At 49.7% G+C, this 20285-nt stretch overlaps 1 protein-coding gene across 1 annotated transcript; it reads left to right on the top strand.

Moving 5' to 3' along the window:
- Positions 1–1530: 1530 nt before the first annotated feature.
- LOC132084316 (uncharacterized) lies at positions 1531–17315 on the top strand. The gene is made up of 19 exons (XM_059489392.1): positions 1531–1663; positions 2567–2678; positions 2783–2846; positions 2932–2966; positions 3278–3338; positions 3423–3479; positions 3575–3634; positions 4682–4737; positions 5026–5994; positions 6842–6940; positions 11943–12076; positions 12487–12583; positions 13308–13363; positions 13486–13536; positions 13811–13919; positions 14018–14063; positions 14607–14705; positions 15047–15127; positions 15213–17315. Exons 1-19 carry the CDS (start codon positions 1531–1533, stop codon positions 15540–15542), a joined length of 2649 nt encoding a protein of 882 aa, XP_059345375.1. The 3' UTR covers positions 15543–17315.
- Positions 17316–20285: the final 2970 nt, after the last annotated feature.

Raw genomic sequence — 20285 nt, 5'->3', positions numbered from 1 at the left:
TAATTAGTGAGAGTGATGGATACAAATTCCAAACAGCTTTTTGGTTAAATTAGCTACCAGTCAATTACCATGAAAGTTCAGAAGAAATTAAATTTTTTGTTAATTTTGACATTCTATAGATATTATTAAAAAAAAAAAAAATAATGAATCTGGCAAAGGCCTTTAGATTTTCCTCATATTTTTTTAGGCTGAGTAGCTTTCAGCATTGCATTTCCCCTTAAGAAATGTCCAGCAGAAATGTTTGTTCAATAAAGAATGCCAAGTAACACAGTAACATTCTCGACCATGCAGAAAAAAAGAAGAAAATGAGATCTAAAACATTTTCTGTACATGAACTCCGAAGGTCATATACATCATGATTAATGATTCATGTAACACACTAAGGCCTTCACCTTTTTTGATTACATCAGTACTAATTTGGTCCTTGGCTGAGATATAACCACACAATATTTCATTGTTTACTTTTAAATTACTTAAGTAAACTTGAGTATTTTTGAGGATTATGGCAATGTTTCAATACTTAAAGGATAAAATGCTAACATAGAACAAAATGCTAACATCCTTGTGAAGGATTTATTTGATTTTCACGGAAATGTTTCAGACAGCAGTTGTACACTTCTCCTAAATCACCCCAAAAGGCTGTTTGGGGCATCTGTAGCTATTTTTTGCATATCAAAATGTACAGAGCTTTTTGCAAAATTCAACCACAATCCTGGCTAGAAAATTACTCTAGGAAAAAAGAAATTAGTTTAGTAGTAAGTTCAGGTTTCAGCTGGCCATAACCACAGGTAAAAATGTGGTTTGATACACAAATCTATAACCGTGGGGAGAAGGTGGAATATCTGATGACACCCACAGACGTTTCAGAAGCAAAATAACATTCTTCCCTGGAGGAGTGGTTAGGCATTGGAACAGGCTCTCCAGGGAGGGGATGGAGTCACCCTCCCAGGAAATGTCAGAAACCCCGAGCAGATTGTGGCACTCGGCTATGCTTGGGAGGGTATGGCGCTACCCCGGCGAGGGATGGACTCGGCGATCCCGAGCGCCTTTCCCAGCCTCAGTGGCTCTGTGATTCCCTGTAACGGAGGGATAAGCTCTGTTCCGCACGACATTTTTGGGCTGTAAAGCTGCACACCAACAAATGCACGTCAGACATCGACTGAGACACAAGCGCTGTGGGGATTCCATGAGATACGAGCACTTTTAATACTCATTAAGAGCTAATTACCCCCCAAAACACGCCCTGGCGGCGCATCCATCTCCCACGGAAACGGCACCGCCTCCCACTCCGAGCCGCAGGGAGCGAGGGGGCCACGCGTGGAGAGGGCAGGGCGGCGGCGGGGCCGGGCGGGGCAGGGCGGCGGCCGTGTGAGGGTGCGCGCGCCCCGCGCGGGTTCCGCGGGCGCGCACCGGCACCGCCGCCTCGCGCCCCGCCCGCGCCCGCCCCGCGGCGGCGGCGGCCCCGCCTCGCGCCCGCGATCAGCTGCGCGCGCGTCACGTGGGCGCGTGTCGAAGGTCACGGCGCCCACAATGGAGCTGTCGCCGTACGCGCAGGGCGGGTGGCGGCTGCTGGGCGACCCCCGCCGCTTCCCCCGCCGCCCGTTCGCCGCCCTGCTCCGCGCCGCCTTCCGCAGCCTCCTGGATGACCCGCAGGCCGCGCTGGGTAAGGCGTGCCGCGGCGGCGGGTGCGGGCCGCGCCGCTCCGCGGGGCGCGCAGGGGGGCGCGGGGCTCCGTGCGTCCCCGCGGATGTCCGCGCGTGTCCGCGCTGCAGCGGGCGGTGCCCGCGCACACCCGCGGGGCGGCTCCTGTCCGCGGGCGGCTCCAGGGTGCCGCTGCGCGGGGTGTCATCGCTAATGCTCGCCCGCTCCGTTAAAGCTCCGCGCTGTCCCAAGTAAAGGGGGCGGGCCGGGAAGGGTCCCCGCGCGTTCGTGTCCGCGAGCTGGGCCGGGCTGAGGGGGCGGTGTTCCCTCGCTGCCACCCTGCCGGGCTTTTCGCGAGGGGACGCGTCCCCCGGCAGCCCCGGCCCGAGGGTGCGCGGCCGTGCAATTCATTTTGCGGCGTTAATGACTCCGCCGCCGCCTCCGCGGACCGAGCGAGCCGCCGGTGTCGGGTCGGGGCGGTGGGCGGGCGGTCCCGGTGCCCCTCCCGACCGGTGTCCCCAGCCCCGCTTCTCGCCATTGAGAGGCTGCTGGCGATCGCGGACGGGGCTCGCAGAGGAAACTGATGTTTTCCTTCTTTCCTTTTTTGTTTTTTCCCCTTTTTTTTTTTTTTTTTTTTTTTTTTTTTTTTTTTTTTAACGGGAAGGAGCTTGGGGGCGGCGGGGCGCCCAGCGCCGCACAGCCCCGCCTGGCACGGCTCGCCCCAGCCGGTGCTTCAGCCCTCACCTTCCCCTCCGCCTCCTCACACCTTGCCTGCTTGCTCTGTCCTCTCGCTCTGAAACACCAAACGTGTTTCATTTTGACGGTTTTGTGGGAAAGATAGCGTTCAAAGGGCGAGCAGCAGCCTTTGGTACCGTCTGCTGGGGTTTGGCAAATAAGTGTGTCATCAGTAATTCATTTATTTTAGACGATCCAGACCTGAAAGATATTGAACCTACAGTATTAAAACATTGCCATGCTGCGGCTGCAATGTGTATTCTGGAGGCAGGGAAGCAGAAAGCTGACATATCTGCTATAAGGTACTCATACTTGGAAGCTACACCATTTTTCTAGCAGTTGTTACTTAGAAGTGTACTGCTGAGTTTATGTTAACAGAAAACTAATAAATTCTTTTTCCCTGTAGCACGTGCCTAGAAGACTGCAAACTGGATAAAGAGAGGATAGAACAATTTTGCACCGAATATCAGGTTTTTAAACCAACTTCAGCATATTAATTTTTCTTATTTCATAGGAATTTATTGAACCTAGTAATTTTTTTTTCTCTTGCTTCAGAAAAACAAGGATGCATTGGAAATCCTATTGGGAAGGTAGGTGAATCACTCAGCAGAGACATGGTTTCACTTACAGTTAGTTTGAAACTGTCCTTGAAAACACTTCTGCGTACATTAGGTGATTAAAGTAAGTAATATTGTGCCATTAAAAAATAAAGTGCATTTTTAACAAACTCTAGAAAACAGCTATTGAAAATTTTCTTCATTTGAAATTCTACTCTAAAATAACCTTTTAGAACCTCCCAAAAAGCATTACCAGGATCATGAAAAGTTCTTTATTGATGGACAGCTTGAGAAAATGACCTTTTCTTTTAGCATAGAGGACTTGTAACTGTTGTGTCTTCCAGCATAGGCAGATCTCCTCTCCATATAACTGACGTGTCTTGGCGCTTGGAATATCAGATCAAGGTAATTTTAACAGATCAAGGTGTTTCTTTAGTCTGTTTTAATGCTGAGACCTGGATTTTTATATGTTCTTTGTTTTTAATTTAGAACAATCAACTCCATAAAACTTATCAGCCTTCCTATTTGGTGACCTTAAATGTAGAGGTACTGTACTCCCAGCACCCTCAAAGGAAAAAATGCATTATTAATTTTTTTAATACAATAGACATTCCTGTTTCTTTCCTTTTTTTTCCCTTCAGAGCAGTGATTCAGGATCACACCCAGATGTTAGTTTTAGTTGTACAATGGAGCAATTACAGGTACTTGTTTCCTTCATCTTTCTGTGCTTAGCCCCAATTGTGGATGTCCATGCTTTTAACAAATTGCCCATCAAAATTAAATAATATACACTATTACTTTTGAAAAAATCCAGTACTGGGAGGGTAAGAGTTTTCCATAAAGGTTATCCAAGTGTATTTTTACTGTCTTTTCAAATAAAGTTGGAAAGTAACTGAATGCAGTTGCGTGGGGAGTGTTTTACATACGTGCATAAATATTTTGTCTGTTTTCATAACTGTAATCCATATGTATATGTGGGAGGAAACTCATCCTTTTCTGAAACTCTGATTTCCCGTGCTTTAGAGAAATGATTAAAGAAGCTGGTTCAGTGGTTTAAATGTGTCATGATTAAAAATAGAGAAGGAACTGAAGGCTCTTCAGTGGTGTTAATGACATGTAAGAAATGTCCTGAAACAAACGTTGATCTTTGTTTAGCGATTTAAATGTGTAACTGAACAATGGAGGTATTGTAATGCTTGGTAGTGACCAAACTCTGGAGGATCGGGAAGAGGGCTTGGTGGGAGAGGAAAAGCAAGATATTAAAACTTAAGGTTTACACCTTCTCTTTTTAAGTGTCTCAAAAGCTGTCCTTTTGTCAGTAATGAGTGTTTCTAGTTGGTTTGCTGGCATAGTGAAATCTGATGTGCTTTGGCTGGAGAATGGTCCTAGTACAAAATTGCACCCAAAATATTTTCAGCGTTTTAGAAATCCATGATGTACCTCAAAGCCAGAAGCAAATGTCAGCATTAGCCATTGTGGCAATACCAATAAAATCTACGTGTAAATAATAATGATCTATTTTAGGAGAAAATGCATTTAAAAGAGTTTTCCTTCAGTTCCCACTTTTCTGACTACATTGTAAAATACAGAGCTCTTTAATTATTTGCTTGCATTGTTCATCAGTTGCAACACTTCTTTGTACTACAAGGTGCTGGTTTCACTTGAGTCTCTGTTTTAAAAAAATACCCTGTTCTTCTAGCTGACCTTTAAAAAATATGCTTATTCTAAGACTCTATTTCATCTCTTAGGACTTAGTGGGAAAGCTAAAAGATGCTGCAAAAAGTCTAGAACGAGCGACTCAGATGTGATTGAAGGAGGGTGTCAGCCTGCTGAAGCACTCTCCTTCCTAAGTGTCTCCTAAATGACAAATGTCTTTCATCTTGATGCAAACTGGGGGTTTTTTAAGTCCTTGGATGTGAATTAAATGAATTTTTTTACGTCTGCACTGGGTATTCCTTGCTCATGTAATTTTTTTTTTATTAACTCCTGTTAAATATTTGCTGAACTGTGGTGTCATCAAAGTATTCCTTCTATCTTATTTTGTATATTTTTACAACTGTCACTGCTTATTTTTCTCTGTGATCTAATAAAGGTTTATTCGCGCCTGTTGTGCAATTTCTATAGATGAATTAGCTGTACCTAAAAGTAAGATGCTAAACGTCAGATCAGCTCAGCGAGGCAAAAGCGCCTTCTTCCCGTGCCGGGGCTGCGGCGCGTTTGCTGAATCGCCCGCCGCGCTTTGTCACTTGCAGCCGATCTTACATCTCTCCTACGAGGAGAAGCCGGACCCCGGCGCGGGGGGCGAGAGAGGATTCGGTTTAATCTTGTGGAGCCGGGGCGCCTCACGGAAAGCCGGCAGAGTCCGCGGCATGGAGCGGAGCCGGGTGGCGGCTCCGCCTCGACGGCGCGGCTGCTGCCGGCGTCTCCGGCTCGCCCTGGGCCGCGCTGCTCTCCGTTCGCTCCCGCCCGCAGCTGCGGAGGGGCTCCGAGGCGCGCTCCGCCCGCACCTGCCGCCGAGGGACAGCGGCCCCGCGCAGGATGCGCGGCGGCGGCCGGTCCCTCACGGCGGAGCATTTTCCTCTCCGCTCCTCAGCGCCCGTGCGGCGGGCGGCGTTTTACCCTTGCCGGAGGCGAGCACCGCGCGGGTTTCCCCCGTTCCCTCCCTCCCGCTCGGGGCCGTCCGTCCCGCCCGCGGGATGTGGGGACCCCGCGGGACCCGCTCCCGCCGCCGCTCGGGGCGGAGAAGCGCCCGCGCGGCCCTCGAGGGGACGCGCTGCCTCGACGGCGGCGGCTCCGCGCGGCCCCGGGCGGGCGCGGCGGGGCGAGGGGCGCGCGGCTGCGCGCACGCGGTGGCGGAGGCGCGAGGCCGCGGTGCGGGTGCCCGCGGGGTCCCCGCGCGGCGGGACGGGGCGTGCGGGGGTGGGAGCGCGCAACAAGTGCGCGGAGGGAGCCGAGGGCTGCGCGGGCAGGGCGGCGGGCGGCGTGTGGAGCCGGGGAGCCGGCGGGCTGCGGGGCTGCGGCGCGGCCAGGATGGAGAGGGCAGCGCCGGCCAGGGCGGGGGGCGCGGCGGCTGAAGGGGAGCCGCGGCGCGGGCGGAGGGAGCGCGGAGAAGGAGGGCGGGAGGCGCTGCGGCGGGCGGGAGCCGCGGAGCGGGGCCGGGGGTCGGGGCGGGCGGTGAGGAAAAGGAGGAAAAGGAGGCATCGGCGGCGCGCGGGCGAGCGCGTGCAGGGCCGGGGGGAGGGGAGGGAGGGAGGGAGGGAGGGAAGGGAGGGGGTGGCGGTGCGGGGGAGGGGAGGGAGGGAGCGAGGGGGGAGGCGGAGGGGGAGGAGGCGGCCGGGTTGCGGGATTGGGTCACGGGGAGGCTGCCGGGCCCCGGCGGCAGCGCCGCTAATTCCCAGGCCGCCCTTAAGGAATGAGGCGCCCCACGTGACGCTGGCGGGGCGGGCGAACTCCGAGCCATTTTGGGGACGGTGTCAGTTTCCACTGTGTGCCTTCAGCGTTGCATTCTTCCCTCCTCCGCCCTCCTCCCGCCCGCCCGCCCGCCCGCCCTCCTTCCCTCCCCGGGTCCCCGCCACCAACTATGAAATAACAACAACAATAATACTCGTAATAATAACAATAATAATAAAAGAAGGAACGCGAGAGAGGCCGCGAGGCGGAGCGGGGGGCAGAGGGAGAGACAATGGGCTGGTGGAGAGAGGACCCATCCGGACCGGGGAGACTGTGCGCTCGCAGCGCCTGAGCCGCCCGGGCGGCCAACTCGGAGGGAGCGAGAGAGCGAGGGAGCGAGCGAGAAGGGCCCGCGAGCAGCCGAGGAGACCCGGGCGTTCTGTAACTAAAATGAGCGGAGCGCAGCGGCGGCGGCAATAAGCTTATTGCAATTGACAGCGTCTGCAGTTCATTTCAAGATGGCCGCTTGGCTCACATTCATTTTCTGCTGAACGACTTTTAACTTTCATTGTCTTTTTTGGCCGCTCCGATCATCACCAACCGGCTCCGTTTTCCGGGTACGTATGAAGCGAGGTGTCGCCTTACCGAGGGCGGGGGGCGAAGGGGGCTCGGCGGCGGTTTTCGGCCGGTTTGGGGGCTGCAAAGGGGCGCCTAGGTGTCCCCCGAGCTCTCCGTATGGGAAAAGCGCTGACAGGCTGCTCTAGCCACACACACACATAGAGACACGCAGCAGCAGCAGCCTGTGCACTCGCTCGCGTTACGCACCCACATTTGCAAATTTTAGTTCCTTTCTTTCTCCAGACGCCCCCTAAAACCTTTCTGTGCACATGGCCCCCGAGGAGAATATTTATATTTCCCGACCCTGCTGCCAGCCCGGCCCGAGCGCCCTTTGTTTAAAGGCAGATTTTGATTAAACAGGGACGTTCGTGAAATCTGGAGCTGCCTGGGTCAAGTGATTTCAGTCCTCCCCGAAAGAAATGTGTCTGGGGGGGGTTAAAATGTCAGATAATGCACCCATTTTATAGAGACGGAGCCAGTGGGGGGTAGCGATCCTCATGGGGGGGTTGTTAGGCGCCGGGGCACCCAGCAGAAAATGTTATTAACTTAAGTTGGACAAGTACTTCTGTGAAATTGGATGGGTTGTAAGATGGCGGTTCCCAGTTGTTTCCAATGTCTCCTCTTACATTTCTGCTCTAAATGCTGAACTTTGGGGGTTTGTGCCTACTGGGAGAGGCAAGGGGTAGTCAACGCCGAGATATAACTTTTTTGGGGGGCAAGGGTAGCACTTTTAATGCGGTCTTGGGGAGCTGGGGCGAGCGGTTTGCTGGAGCCTTTGGAGCAAAGGTGATGTGTCTGCGGGACGCGGAGGGGGGGTGGTGTGTGTGAATTTCTTTTCTCTGATTGGTATTTTTTTTTACCCTGAGCCCCAGGAAGGGTAAATTTACATGAAATCCTTTGTCAGATCTTAAAGATGTCACGAGTGGGCTCCTCGTGCTGCTTATGGGCAGCACTTGAAAGTTGCTGGTGTTATGTTTTTATAATTGAATGGCCTTGGCAATATATAAAGCGGGATGTTTCTGGGTGTCTGCTGTAAACATTTGCAAATAATCAGGTGAAAATAAGCAGGAAAAAAAATCGCATTTCCGTAAAAGTGAGGCAGTAATTTTTCAGCCTCTAAAAACTTTGATTCACTCCTCCACTCTCCAGGAAAGTTGAGGAAAACCTGGGCATGTGTGCCCATTTGCAAGCTTGTCGCTAAAAGAATTTTTTTGCGTAGTCTGTAGTGGTGAGAGCAGCTTCTGTTGTGGGACTGTCCCTAAGACCAGGGACGTTCAGTACAGTCCAGTGAAACTACTTTGAGTGACTCTGTGCAGCCCGTCCTGGGAACTGAGACTTGTGTTGCACTTTGCCAGAGACACGAAGTCTTGACCTACCTGATCGCTTAGATATTACAAAATTAACATTTTAGTGTATTTTTTAAAGTAGATAGATTGTGTCTTGCGCCTAGTCCCAGGGAGGCGATTTGAGAGCCTGGGGTCCTTTTGCACTCTCTTGCCAATATTCAGGGCTTTTCTCGCTGCAGCGAGTTGCGCAGAGATACTTGAGGTTCGTGTGCCTCCTCTGAATGGACTACTGTCCTCTCCTTTAAAACATATGTGGCCATTCTTAAGCGAAAGAGTAATAACAGGCTCGATAGTACAAGTGGCTCTGGCTGATAATGGGTGAAGATGTAAAGTGAAGGCTGCTTTATTCCTGATGAGAGTTTTCCGAGAGGAGATGGGTGCAAAGTACACAAACCTACCCGAGCGATGCTTCTGGTTTTTTATGTATGTATTTTCTGTTAGTGACCTGTCGAGCAAGGTTTGATAGCTTATTGCCTTTATGGATTTTTAATAATGTAGCTGATTCTTAGCAGGAGAATGCACTTCTGTTTTTCTTCATTTTGACATAACTTGTTTAAGGCCTCTGTATAATCGGCTGGCTGGCAGTGTTTACTTGTAGCAGGTATTATCCACATATATTTTACATTTAGTTGTTTCATGTGTCAATGTGTAAATATATATTGTCCTGGCTAAGAGGCTGTTTGTATTTCTGCGAAGTGTTGGCATTCACCGTGCGATCAGCAGGAGCAGAAAAAACATCTGAAAGGGTTTCCCTCGTACCAAGATATTAAACTCAGGCTGATGTAGTAAAATGTGCTGCGTTCATGTTACCTCCCCGCAGGCACAGACACGCGTGTGCCTGTGCGGGTGGCTTTTGGGGAGAAATTAAGTGCCTAGTTCAGCACGCTGGGGAAAATCACTGATTTTCAAGATAGCTTATAGCACGTTGAAAATGTGCTAACTTTGGGCAATAAATAATCCACATTTAGGGGTTGCTTCGACAAAACAGGTTTCACGGTTGAATTTAATCCCCCTCCATTTAGGAAGGGGCTTCGCCTGCGTGAAATAAACGCGTTAATGTCTTGAAAGGTTTGTCTCAGTCAGTCAGGGCTGGGAAGGAATTCTCGGTCAGCCGACTTGTGTGACCTCGGTCACTGCTGGAGTTTTTTTTTGGTTTAGATATTTATGAATTATAAGGTAGTGCCTTGAACAAATAAAACACAGAACCGTGAAAGCTGTCCATGTGTAAGTACCTAAAGGGACTCCAGAGCCGCCGGCTTCAGGGCGCTGGGCTCTTCAGAGAGGCGTGCAGAAACTCCGTCTCTGCCTTTTCTGGGAAAAGCAAAACCCCGGTATCAGTTTAAAAGGAAGAAGCGGAGGGTCAGGGACCCTGGAAGCGACATTTAAACCGCAGTACAATGCAGCGGGGGTCTTGCTTTCCCGCACGGTGCTGGGAACAGCTTTGGGGACCTGGTCGGGCTTGGTGCTTCTGGAACTTGGCTTTTCTTTGTGTTGGCCGGCTATGGTTTGATGTTGGGGAGTTTTATCTGCTGTTCACTCAAGGGTTCTCCTGCAGCAACAAGAGAAGTTTCCTGGTCGGGGTCGCTCGTTGGCGCTGTGCACACTTCTGACGAATATTGTACCCCTGTCCTGGTCTGTTTGGCTGACGTTCAAAGCTTTTTAGAAATATTACTGTGTTGCCACTTTTTCCCTCCTTTTTTTTTTTTTTTTTTCTTTTTCCTTCTTTCCGCTGCCTAACATTGAAGTTTGCGAGTGGCTGCTCGCATATTGAGCATTCGGTGCTGCGGTGAGAGGTGGCTCGCAAGCTCTGCCTCGGGAGGAGAGGGGACCAGGGGCAGGATTTGGTGTGCTGGGAGCACTGACCTGGGGAAATTAATAGCTTGGAGTGGAGCAACGTTGCTACATTACATTTTTCAGGATCTGGTTGACAGAAAATAATTTACTCTACAATTGACGTGGCTGACAAGGATTTTTCCCTGTGTGTGCTTTTCCCTTTATCTGTTATTCCCTCTCATTTTAAACAGTGTGTATGCATCTAGCGTTGGTGCCAGTGCCTGCAATGGGGTTTTATGGGTTTCAGACTATGAAAATGACATTTGTTTTTCACTCTTGTCTCTGCATTGTGTTGACAAGGTGTTGATTTAGCTTTAGGAATGATCTGGTCACATGGTCCTTCGCATGTTGTCACTAATGTACCGTTTAAAGTCGGTTTGGGCTTTTCCCCCCTTCTCGGTGAGCTTTATTGCTGAAAAGGGGGGTTACTTAAGTATCCGGAGACTCGTTTTCTCCCGTCCGAGCACCTTACTCTGGTGATGCAAATCTCTTTTACACCTTTTGCAAAACTTTGCACCGCGCTTGCCTCGTCCGCGGGATGATTTTCAAACAAGCGTCAAAAGGTGGGAGAAGGAAAGAAAGAGAGAAAGAGAGCTGGGGGTGAGAGAGAGGTAGGAAGGAGAAAAGCGAGGAGAGCAGAGAAGGAGGGAGCGGGGATGCCGGCGCGGTGGAGCGGGAGCTGTGGCTCGGCACCCCTCTGGCGGGGCAGGGGCTCGGTCCGGGAGCGCGGCGCGGTTCTGCTCGCCGGAGGGAGGGAGCGGAGGGGGAGAGGAGCTATCTCAGACCAGCTCCTCGCACCGAGTCGACGTGGAGAGAGGCCCCTGAGAGGATCCGAAATGGCCGAGGCTCGGGAGGAGCCTCTGGCACTCGCCGCCGCCAGGCTGAGACCCCGAAGCCCGGGGCCGCCCCCGCCGGCCGGGCCGCCCCGCACCGCGCCCGGGCACCCTCGGGCTGTGCCACCCGACCCCGCCCGGGCCGCTCCCGCCCTCCCCCTCCCCTCTCTTCGCGGCCGGGCTCCCAGACCCCCGCGGGCTCCTCGGCCCCTCCACCCCCAGCGCCAGCCCCCGGGCCCCGCGTCCCACCCCCTGTCCCGGCCCGGCCCGGCCCGGCCCGCCCCCCCGGCCGCCCCCCGCCCGGCTCTCGTGTGTTCCCAGCGGTGGCAGGATGCCAAGTGTAAGTGTAAGTTGCTATAGCAACCCCCTCGGAGAGCGGAGCAGATCCGGATCGGCACCGAGCCGCAGCGGCAGCCGCCCGGACCCCCCCGGCGGGCCGGCCCCGCCGCCCCGGTGCCCGGCCCCGCTCCGAGGTGCGTGTGTCCCCCCCCTCCGTCCCTCCCCCCGCCGCCCCTCCCCGCGCTCCGGAAATGCCAGGGCAGCCGCACCGGGAGGCGCTGGTTCCCCTTTGTGCTGCTCGCCGGCAGCCCGGTGCCCGCCGTGTCGCCCCCGGAGCTCCCCGCCGCATCGCCGCCGAGCCGCCCGCGCAGCCCGAGCCGGCCGGTGCCGCCGCGCCGCGGGAATCGCCCGTGCCCGCCGGGGAACGGCGCGGTGGGTGCCGCGGAACGACCGCCCCTCCGCGGGGCTGCGCCCAGGCCGGCCCGGGGCGGTGCGGTGCGGGGACGCCCCGCCGGCCTCGGGACCGGCCCTCGCCCGCCGCCCGGCCCCGCGCCGCCGCCGCCGCCTTCGTCTTCCGCGCTCGGTCTTCCTCTGCGCCGGGGGATGCGATGCGATGCGCGGGGGAAGGGGATGCGCCGGACCGCGGCACCTGGGACGCCGCCGCGCTTGGCCCCGCTGACCGGTCCTCTGTGTGTGTGTGTGTCTTTCAGAGCCGCTCCTCGCCACGCCAAAATGCACCGAACAACCAGAATCAAAATAACCGAGCTAAACCCCCATCTCATGTGCGTGCTCTGCGGCGGGTACTTCATTGATGCAACAACCATCATAGAGTGCCTCCACTCCTGTAAGTACGACCGGGCGCTCCGCGTTTTTCACCCGCCGCTTCCCTCCTTTCCCGACATCCCGGGAACACACACGAAAAAAAACAATCCTCCCAAGCCCAAACCCCCCGAGGGGCTCGGGACCGACGCCCTCCTCCTCCCCGACGAGAGGGGAAGTAGGTGTTCCAGCCGCGGTGCAGATTTTCTGAGGACGGCCCTACGGTCTTTGTTAAAGTAATAATATATGTGCCATAAGCGTCTCCTTTTCATGGTAATTGCAGCTTATTTGGGTAGTTGTTTAGCTTAAGCAGCGTGTTGCTGACAATGGACGATTTGCTCTAGCTTGCATAGTTTAGAAAATCGCACCTTTATCTATGCATATCTGAGCGGCACCTAGGAGCATCACTAAAAGCCTGTGGTGTTTGACTTACAGTTTGTAAGACCTGTATCGTGCGTTACTTGGAGACCAGCAAGTATTGTCCTATCTGTGATGTCCAAGTTCACAAAACTCGACCGCTTTTGAATATAAGGTAGGAGAAAGTTGGGAAGTGCGCATTGCATCTCTGTATCTCTGTTTTTGCTTTATGTGAGGAGACCAGCAGTAGTCGGTGTCAATGTTATCTCTTCGTCTGCAATTTAAATCTGAAAGGGCTTGTCAATTTACAAGCTACCTCGTGTGTATGTGGTCTCTTTGGAGTTTCTTCACTGATTGAAACTGAAGATGCCTCTAGATGTTTTTGTTGGCCTATTTTAGCATAGACCGGTCATTGATGCCTCTTCCCTCTCCCGCATTCTGCTGTACCATCCGATAGTTCTTGCCCCTGCTTTCTGTATCTCCAAGACATGCATGACTGCAACCACAGCTCCTAGTCATGAAAACTCCTGCTGCAACTTTCCAAATTAAGAGGCAAAAGCCTTTAAAATATCATTTGCCTTTCAGAAACATTTTTGTTGTCAGCACTGCATTTTGCTGTCTGCGCTTTCTAGGAAAGACAAGAAGAATTAAGGCCTTCCTTCAGTCTGAGAGACTTCTTTTTCAGTTGTGGTAATATGGATGAGTTTTGGTTCAGAGTGGTATTTAGAGCAGGGTTAGTTTGATTACAAGGTCCTGTAAGTTAACTTTTTATGACTGGCCTCCCACTTTGTAGGAGATGCCTCATTGTTGTGAAAATTTATAAGTGAGGAGCTGCCATTTGGATTAAAATATTGCTTCATCTGCTTAATTTTTATGTTGTGGGGTTGTTCTTCTTTCAGGTCAGATAAAACTCTCCAGGATATTGTATACAAGCTAGTACCAGGCCTTTTCAAAAGTAAGTAGTTAAATCAGGTATTTTATTAAGAGCAGAAAAACCAAACCAGAGCCGCTATCCTTTATCAATACTGTGAGTTACAGAGTAACTACTAAAAGAAAAATATATGCTTTTCCATCTAGATGAAATGAAAAGAAGAAGGGATTTTTATGCTGCTCATCCGTCGGCTGATGGTAAAAGCTTCTCGTTCGCAACTTTATTATGTGTGGCATTGAGCTGGATGTTTTACTGTTTCCTTTTTAACTTAGAAGTGATGTATTACCATCACAGTATTTTAAGAAGTAAAGTCAGCATAATAAAAGTTTATTGTTTTAACAGTCAGGTAGCTTTCATTCATTATCTTACTGTGAAGATTTTTTTTTTTTTTTTTTTTTTTTGTTACTGAGAATTGCAATTCTTCCTGATTTGAATTTCAAAATGTAAATTATTGTGGAAATTTCTGTGCAGCTGCCAATGGCTCTAATGAAGACAGAGGAGAAGTAGCTGATGAAGACAAAAGAATTATAACAGACGATGAGATAATAAGCTTATCCATTGAATTCTTTGACCAGAATAGGCAAGTTCCAGAATGGCAAAATTTTATAATTTTATGTTTACCTATTTGATAGCATCTGTATTTATTATTTGTAGTAATTGTGTAATTTCTTCTCACAGACTGGAACGAAAAGGAAATAAGGAGAAAGAGAAGTCAAGGGAAGAGGTAAATATCTTTCCTTTACTCCAGGGGAAATATATCACACACACACACAACTTTGGGGCAGGTCTGTAGCTGAGAAAAATATGTAGGTGTGTGTGTCTAGAATAAAGGAAGCACACCTCCTATCATGGCACTAGGTACAGAAGAGGTAAAACATTTTCATACAGCTGTATATGCAGGCAACTTTTAAAAATTCAAAATACTCACAGTATTATTTTTAATGCAGAATCTGATTTTTCGTCAAAGTTTGGGAAAAAATATTCAGTAATTTATGAAAAAACAATATGTATTGCATATGTACCCTAAAAAGATAATTCATATGTAAATATTTGTATTATATTTAATTAGTTACAATTTTAAATTACTTATTCTAGAGATGTAATTTGCTGCTTCTTTTTGATGTGCCCTCCAAGACAGCAGGCATTGTTATATTACAGTTGATAATTTAGTAAGGTGCACTTTTTTCAACATGAAATGCTGGAATACAAGGTTGGTGGGAGTACTCATGCATTCTCAGTAGACTGACTTTCTTTACTGTGCCACTAGGTGAATGACAAAAGATACTTGCGCTGCCCAGCAGCAATGACAGTGATGCATCTAAGAAAGTTCCTGCGGAGTAAGATGGATATACCTAACACTTTCCAGGTACCCATGGGGAAAGAGTGGTTGGTTTGTTTGTTTGGGGTTTTCAGGGGTTGTTTTTGGTAGGACTCATTTTTCTCATTACAGCCAGTCCCAGCAAGTGGAAACAGCCAAGTATTTCTGGTGTGTGCTATACATTATTTGGTTTATTTTTAAAATATCTGTCTGTAGAGCTTGGTGGCATTGTAATTTTTTCAGTGCTGTAAATACCAAAGTATTAAGAAATTGTTCCTTGATGTATTTGTGATATCTGTGACAGTGGAGCTACTTTTACCTCAGAGCAGTCGTGTGCTAGGGGTAAGTGCCTGGATGCTCCTTAATGCAAGGGTTCATATCTTGAACAGATCGATGTGATGTATGAAGAGGAGCCTCTGAAGGACTACTACACCCTAATGGATATTGCCTACATCTATACCTGGAGGCGGGTGAGTATTTCCAGTGTGCCTCCCGGGAGGGTGCAGGCCATGGCCTGGCCAGGACACTTACCAGGGTCTCCCCTTTGCTTTGCAGAATGGGCCTCTGCCCTTGAAATACCGGGTCCGACCCACTTGCAAGAGGATGAAGATCAGTCACCAGAGGGAAGGCTTGAATAATAGTGGGGAGCTGGAAAGTGACTCTGGGAGCGACAAGGCAAGCAGCCCAGCAGGAGGCATCCCTTCCACCTCCTCCTGTTTGCCCAGCCCCAGCACACCAGTCCAGTCTCCTCACCCCCAGTTCCCCCACATCTCCAGCACCATGAATGGCACCAGCAGCAGCCCCAGCAGTAACCACCAGTCCTCCTTTACCAACAGAGCTCGGAAAACATCAATAAATGGCTCCTCAGCCACTTCATCTGGTTGATGTGCCAACCAGGCTACCACCCTCGCCCCTCCTTTATATAGGTCTCTCCATGCCATTACAGCTTTATAGATGCTAATCCATGTGACTATCATCCAAATTGCTTTCTTTTGTAGTAACACTGAACTTGGCTATAAAAGGCGGACTAGGTGACATTCAGGACGGACGTTATTGGAAACGCAAGATTGAAATGTAAATTTTTCAGAGGACTGGGAAACAAACGAAAGTTATACCTTCACCTGTTCTGAATGATGTGGAGTTGTTTCTGTCTCCATCATCTGGAGCCAGGAGTCTCCAGAAGTCAATACAAATCCTGGGAAGTAGTTTGTTAATCCAGACTAACTCCTCCATTGCGTTCTCTTCGATTGTTATTGTTCTTATACTGTTTTGTGAACCTGTAGAAAGCAAGTGCTTTTTCATCTTGAAATCCAACAAAATTGAAAGAATATGCATAGAAAAATGCATATATGTAGCCATGTCACTGTGAATAACAATTTTTGCGTATTAGCCATTTTGATTCTTATGTTGCATCTTTTACTTCTCTGTTGCTGCGCAGAACCGATCAAAAGAAAACTTCAGTTTTACAATCTGTATGCCTAAAAGCGGGTATTACCGTTTTATTTACTGACTTGTTTAAATGATTCGCTTTTGTAAGAATCAGATGGCATTATGCTTATTGTACAATGCCATATTGGTATATGACATAACAGGAAACAGTATTGTATGATATATTTATAAATACTATAAAGAAAATATTGTGTTTCATGCACTCATGATATGGTTGTTAAATTTCTAAACAGGTTCGACCCTTGCAGATGCCGCCTGTTTGAGCTTTGCTCATACTGCACGAAACACGTTGTGTGTGAGAGCTACAGTATTGGGGAAGCACATTCAAGTCTCTGATAACCTGGAGGCAATTGGCAATCTTAAAAGAATTTTACTTGCTTTGTCTTTTTTTTTTTTTTCTTCCAAGTGGAATATTTTTACTTTACCAAATGTTGAAGTGATACAGTGAAAAAAAGAAATTAAGAGACATGGAAGTTTTAGACCTGTTTGATTACCTTTTTATTATTTGGTGTGGTGGGACTGTGTTTCTAAAAGCACATGGAATCATTATAGAAGCCATAAACTGTTTGATATAAATTTTAAGGAACCAGCAAGTGGCTGGATGAAGGCATTTTATCTAAATTTGTTTTAATATATATGTATATGGTACAGTACTAACTTCATTAAAATTTAACTGGTACTTTAATATTTCCAATAAATTGTGGAGAATGCCTTCTCTTTAATGGCCTGCAAGTAGGTGCATTTTATTAGAGGCTTCTATGGGTGGGGTTTTTTCAATAGGAGGAACTTTTCCACCATAAAGTATGAACAGCCCAGAACACTTTTCAGTTTGTGCTTTGCTTTGGTCGAACTTTGTGTGTGTTCATCACCCATCAGTTATACATTTGTGAGGGTGTTTATTCTATATGGATATTGTTTCATGTTTGTACGGAAAAATTGTAGTTAAACATTTCATTGTCTCCAGTCTGCAAAAGAAGCACAATTCTTATTGCTTTGTCTTGCTTATAGTCATTAAATCATTACTTTTGCATATAAATTGCTGTTACTTGTCCTGCTTGTTTTTATAGACCAGGTGATTGCAAATCCTCCACAAGGTTATTGCTTGTTGATGTATATGTCTTGTTAAACAAGAGTTGATATTTTTTCCTGTAGTAAACATGTACAGTTCAATTTCAACAGTAAAAACTTCAGTTTTATATACACGAATAACTTTCATTTATAGCTGATCAAAGAAATAAACAAATAAAAGGGATAATTCATTGAAAAGCAGCAAATTACCTCTGTTGATAATGTGGTGTTAAAGGACAAACATACTGTTCTTGTGGAAGTAATTCTGGGTGTACCGAAGATTTTAGTGAACAGTACAGTATGGCACACTAAAATAACAAAGGGAGGAAAAAAACCACCTAGAAATTGTAGTGATTTGTTTTGGTTGCCTGTCTTGAAAACATTTGCTGTTCTTTATTTGACCCCGATTTATTATTGAAAATAAGCAAATGGTTCATCCTCACATTCCAGTCAGCCACAGGTTTTACCTCCTTTCTGTTCAAACTTAGCCCCTGTTAAGCTGCACTGCCCGGGAAGGGAAGAACTTGATTTTTCTGATGGCAAGTGCAATGTTCTGCCTGTGCTACCCTGGATTACTTCTAAAGCCTCAGTGGAACTAAATACGTTTTAATAGAAAGACACCTTTCAATGTGACCGAATGTCTATCTTGGCACGATTCCCTCAGCTACATGGGCGAACCACACTGTACTGGTTGAATTATTTCGCCCAAAAACCAGCTCTGAACCTGCAGCAGAGGCTTGCACGTTAGCACACTGATCAAAATGTGCTTAATTTTACTCGAAATAGCAGTTAATCACTACTTCTAGCATCAATACGGAGATAATCTCCGTCTTTGTGGAGTGCCCTTGAAGCACTCGGCAGTGAAACAGGAGTTGGATATTTCCCTTCGAGGTTTACTAAGCTCTTATAGTATTTTCGACCTCTCCTAATTTGACATCTCCTGTCTGAACAAGAACAAACGCTCTAGTAGCTCTCTTGCCGAGCTGCAAAAGCCGCCGAGGATGTTTGTGCTGCCATGTGAAACTTTTGTTTTGCTGCTGGCCCTGCGCAGATGGCACTGCGATGCTTATATACTGCTAAGCACAACTGGGAGGACGATCAAAGATAGCATCTTGGTGTTCTACTCGTGAAGCTGCTATGTCAGCTTTCCCGGTTTCACAATATTTTCCTTTGCATATACATAGTGACAGGTTTTCCTTTCACATGTACCTAAATTCTCCCTGAAATGAAGGAAATCTCCGCTCCGTACATGTAAGAGGAATCTTTTCAGTATCCGACGTTGCGTTTGTATAGATGTTGGGATAAAGGCGAAGTCTACTGCGTTTTCCTGAGCTTGTTCAACAAGCAATCTGGTCAAGGTTAGAGGCAGGATTGGTCTGTGCCGGCTGGAAAAGGATGTTTTTCTGCCTTTATCCGACCAAATTTTCCGCCCTGGTTCAGCTGCCTTGCAGTTCCAATCAGCGCTTTTGTGTCCGGCACGAATGGGGATCCAGCCCCGGGGAAAGCAACAGAGAGGAAGCATGAAAAGCTCCATACGCTTCTGGAGAAGACGGGCAGAAACAGGGAGACGGAAAGCAGAATTGTGCCGGGAGAGAAAGAGGAGCATGACGAGCTTGCTGAGCCGCGATGGTTGTCCCCCAGCACTGACCATTTCTCCCAACAACCTAAGCCCATGCCTTCCAGAAAGCCGACGCTGGCAGGCGGGTACCGCCGGCAGATTTCCGACACCGGCGGCGTCCCGTGGGCAGGAGAGGGAAGCGGCGGGCGGCGGCGCCGGTGACCCGGGCAGCACTGGGGGAGCTCCAGGAAACACCGTGAGAAAGCGATGCTCCCCCATTTTCGAATGGTGAGGGTGCAAAGAAACCCGACGGCGGAGGCAGCGGCAGCGGCGAGCGCCCTTCCCGACCCGGCGATACCTTTGGTCCTCTGGCCGCGGCCGCCAGGCCACCGCCGTCCCCTCCGCCGCACCGCTGCCCAGGAGTCGCTGGGGATTTTCAAAGCGCGCCCAAAGCAAGTCTGCCATAGCCGGTACCGGGGCGAACTCTCCTTCCTTCCTTCCTTCCGCCACCGCCAGCCCCGCGCCTCTTTTCCTTCGCCGCGGCCCCGAACCGCCGGTTCCTCAGCCCCGGCGGCAGACTGCTCCTGCCTTCCAAATATCACTTTTGGACTGTTCATCTCTCACCACGCAGGAACTCCTGCAGTTCCGATCTTTGCCACCAAACTGGCTGACGAGGATCGGGTTGTCTCGTCGTGCCGGGCTCCGATTTCTGGCCCCGGAACGGGCGGGCGGCGGCGGCACCGCCGCAGGCACCGCAGCGGGAGGAGGCGGCGGCGGCCCCGCCGAGCACCTCGCGCCCTCCCGACTTTAAAACGGTGAAATTCTGAGACAGTGTTTACTCAGATAAGTGTTTCCTGTTTCCGCTGTTAATTTTTAACGTTCCTGCTCCTACTCTGGGTACTTGAAACGGATTTCCTTTATTTTACTATAAACAGTTTATTTTTCATCTTTTGTGTCCTTCTCTTACCCGGAGGACGCCTGGAGAAGAACCTGTCCTCACCTCCCAAGGGCTGCGCATCTCCACTTTCTGCAGCTCAACGTCGTTGCCCAGTTCCCGGAGCTCCGACCCACAGTTGATTTGTGTTTTCTTAACTCGAGGATGGCAAGGATTCTGGCAGCGAGGATTTTTTCCAACTCTGGCTCCTTCACTGGCTCTCCCCGCGACCGACAGAGGAGTCCCGCCAGGAGAACAGAAACACTTGTAAAGCCCGGTGTGGACCAGGCAATTCTCGGTCTCGCCGTCTTTGGGGATGGGATATTTGTATTTATTTAACAGTGATGATGTGTGTTAAAGAAAAAAAAAATAATGTCAGCAACGGGTAGAGCACGAAGGACACGTAACACCCACGGCAAAGGAGGTTTTCCTGCCGGGGTTGGGCACGGAGAGGGACTTTCATCCCCGCTCGCAGCCGCGAAGCCGCGGCCGCGACGGGCAAGACAGCGGCACTCACGGAGAGGCCGCGAGTGGCGGTGCCGGGGCGGGCGCTGCCCCAGGCTGCGAGGAGCCCGCGGGCCTCCCCGCCGCCGGGCGGGCGACCGCTGCCCGCCCCGGG

This window comes from Ammospiza nelsoni, chromosome 1 (assembly GCF_027579445.1).
Source record: "Ammospiza nelsoni isolate bAmmNel1 chromosome 1, bAmmNel1.pri, whole genome shotgun sequence".
In the NCBI taxonomy this organism is placed as follows: Eukaryota; Metazoa; Chordata; class Aves; order Passeriformes; family Passerellidae; genus Ammospiza; species Ammospiza nelsoni.
This window is presented reverse-complemented; position numbering and strand designations above follow the sequence as displayed.

What these genes read in the sequence shown, in the direction of transcription:
- LOC132084316 (XM_059489392.1), top strand. Translation starts at nt 1,531, where the DNA reads ATGGAGCTGTCGCCGTACGCGCAGGGCGGGTGGCGGCTGCTGGGCGAC. An exon ending in CATAGAGTGCCTCCACTCCT is followed by an intron (nt 12,077 to 12,486) that starts GTAAGTACGACC and finishes TTTGACTTACAG; the next exon opens with TTTGTAAGACCTGTATCGTG. An exon ending in AGTACCAGGCCTTTTCAAAA is followed by an intron (nt 13,364 to 13,485) that starts GTAAGTAGTTAA and finishes TTTTCCATCTAG; the next exon opens with ATGAAATGAAAAGAAGAAGG.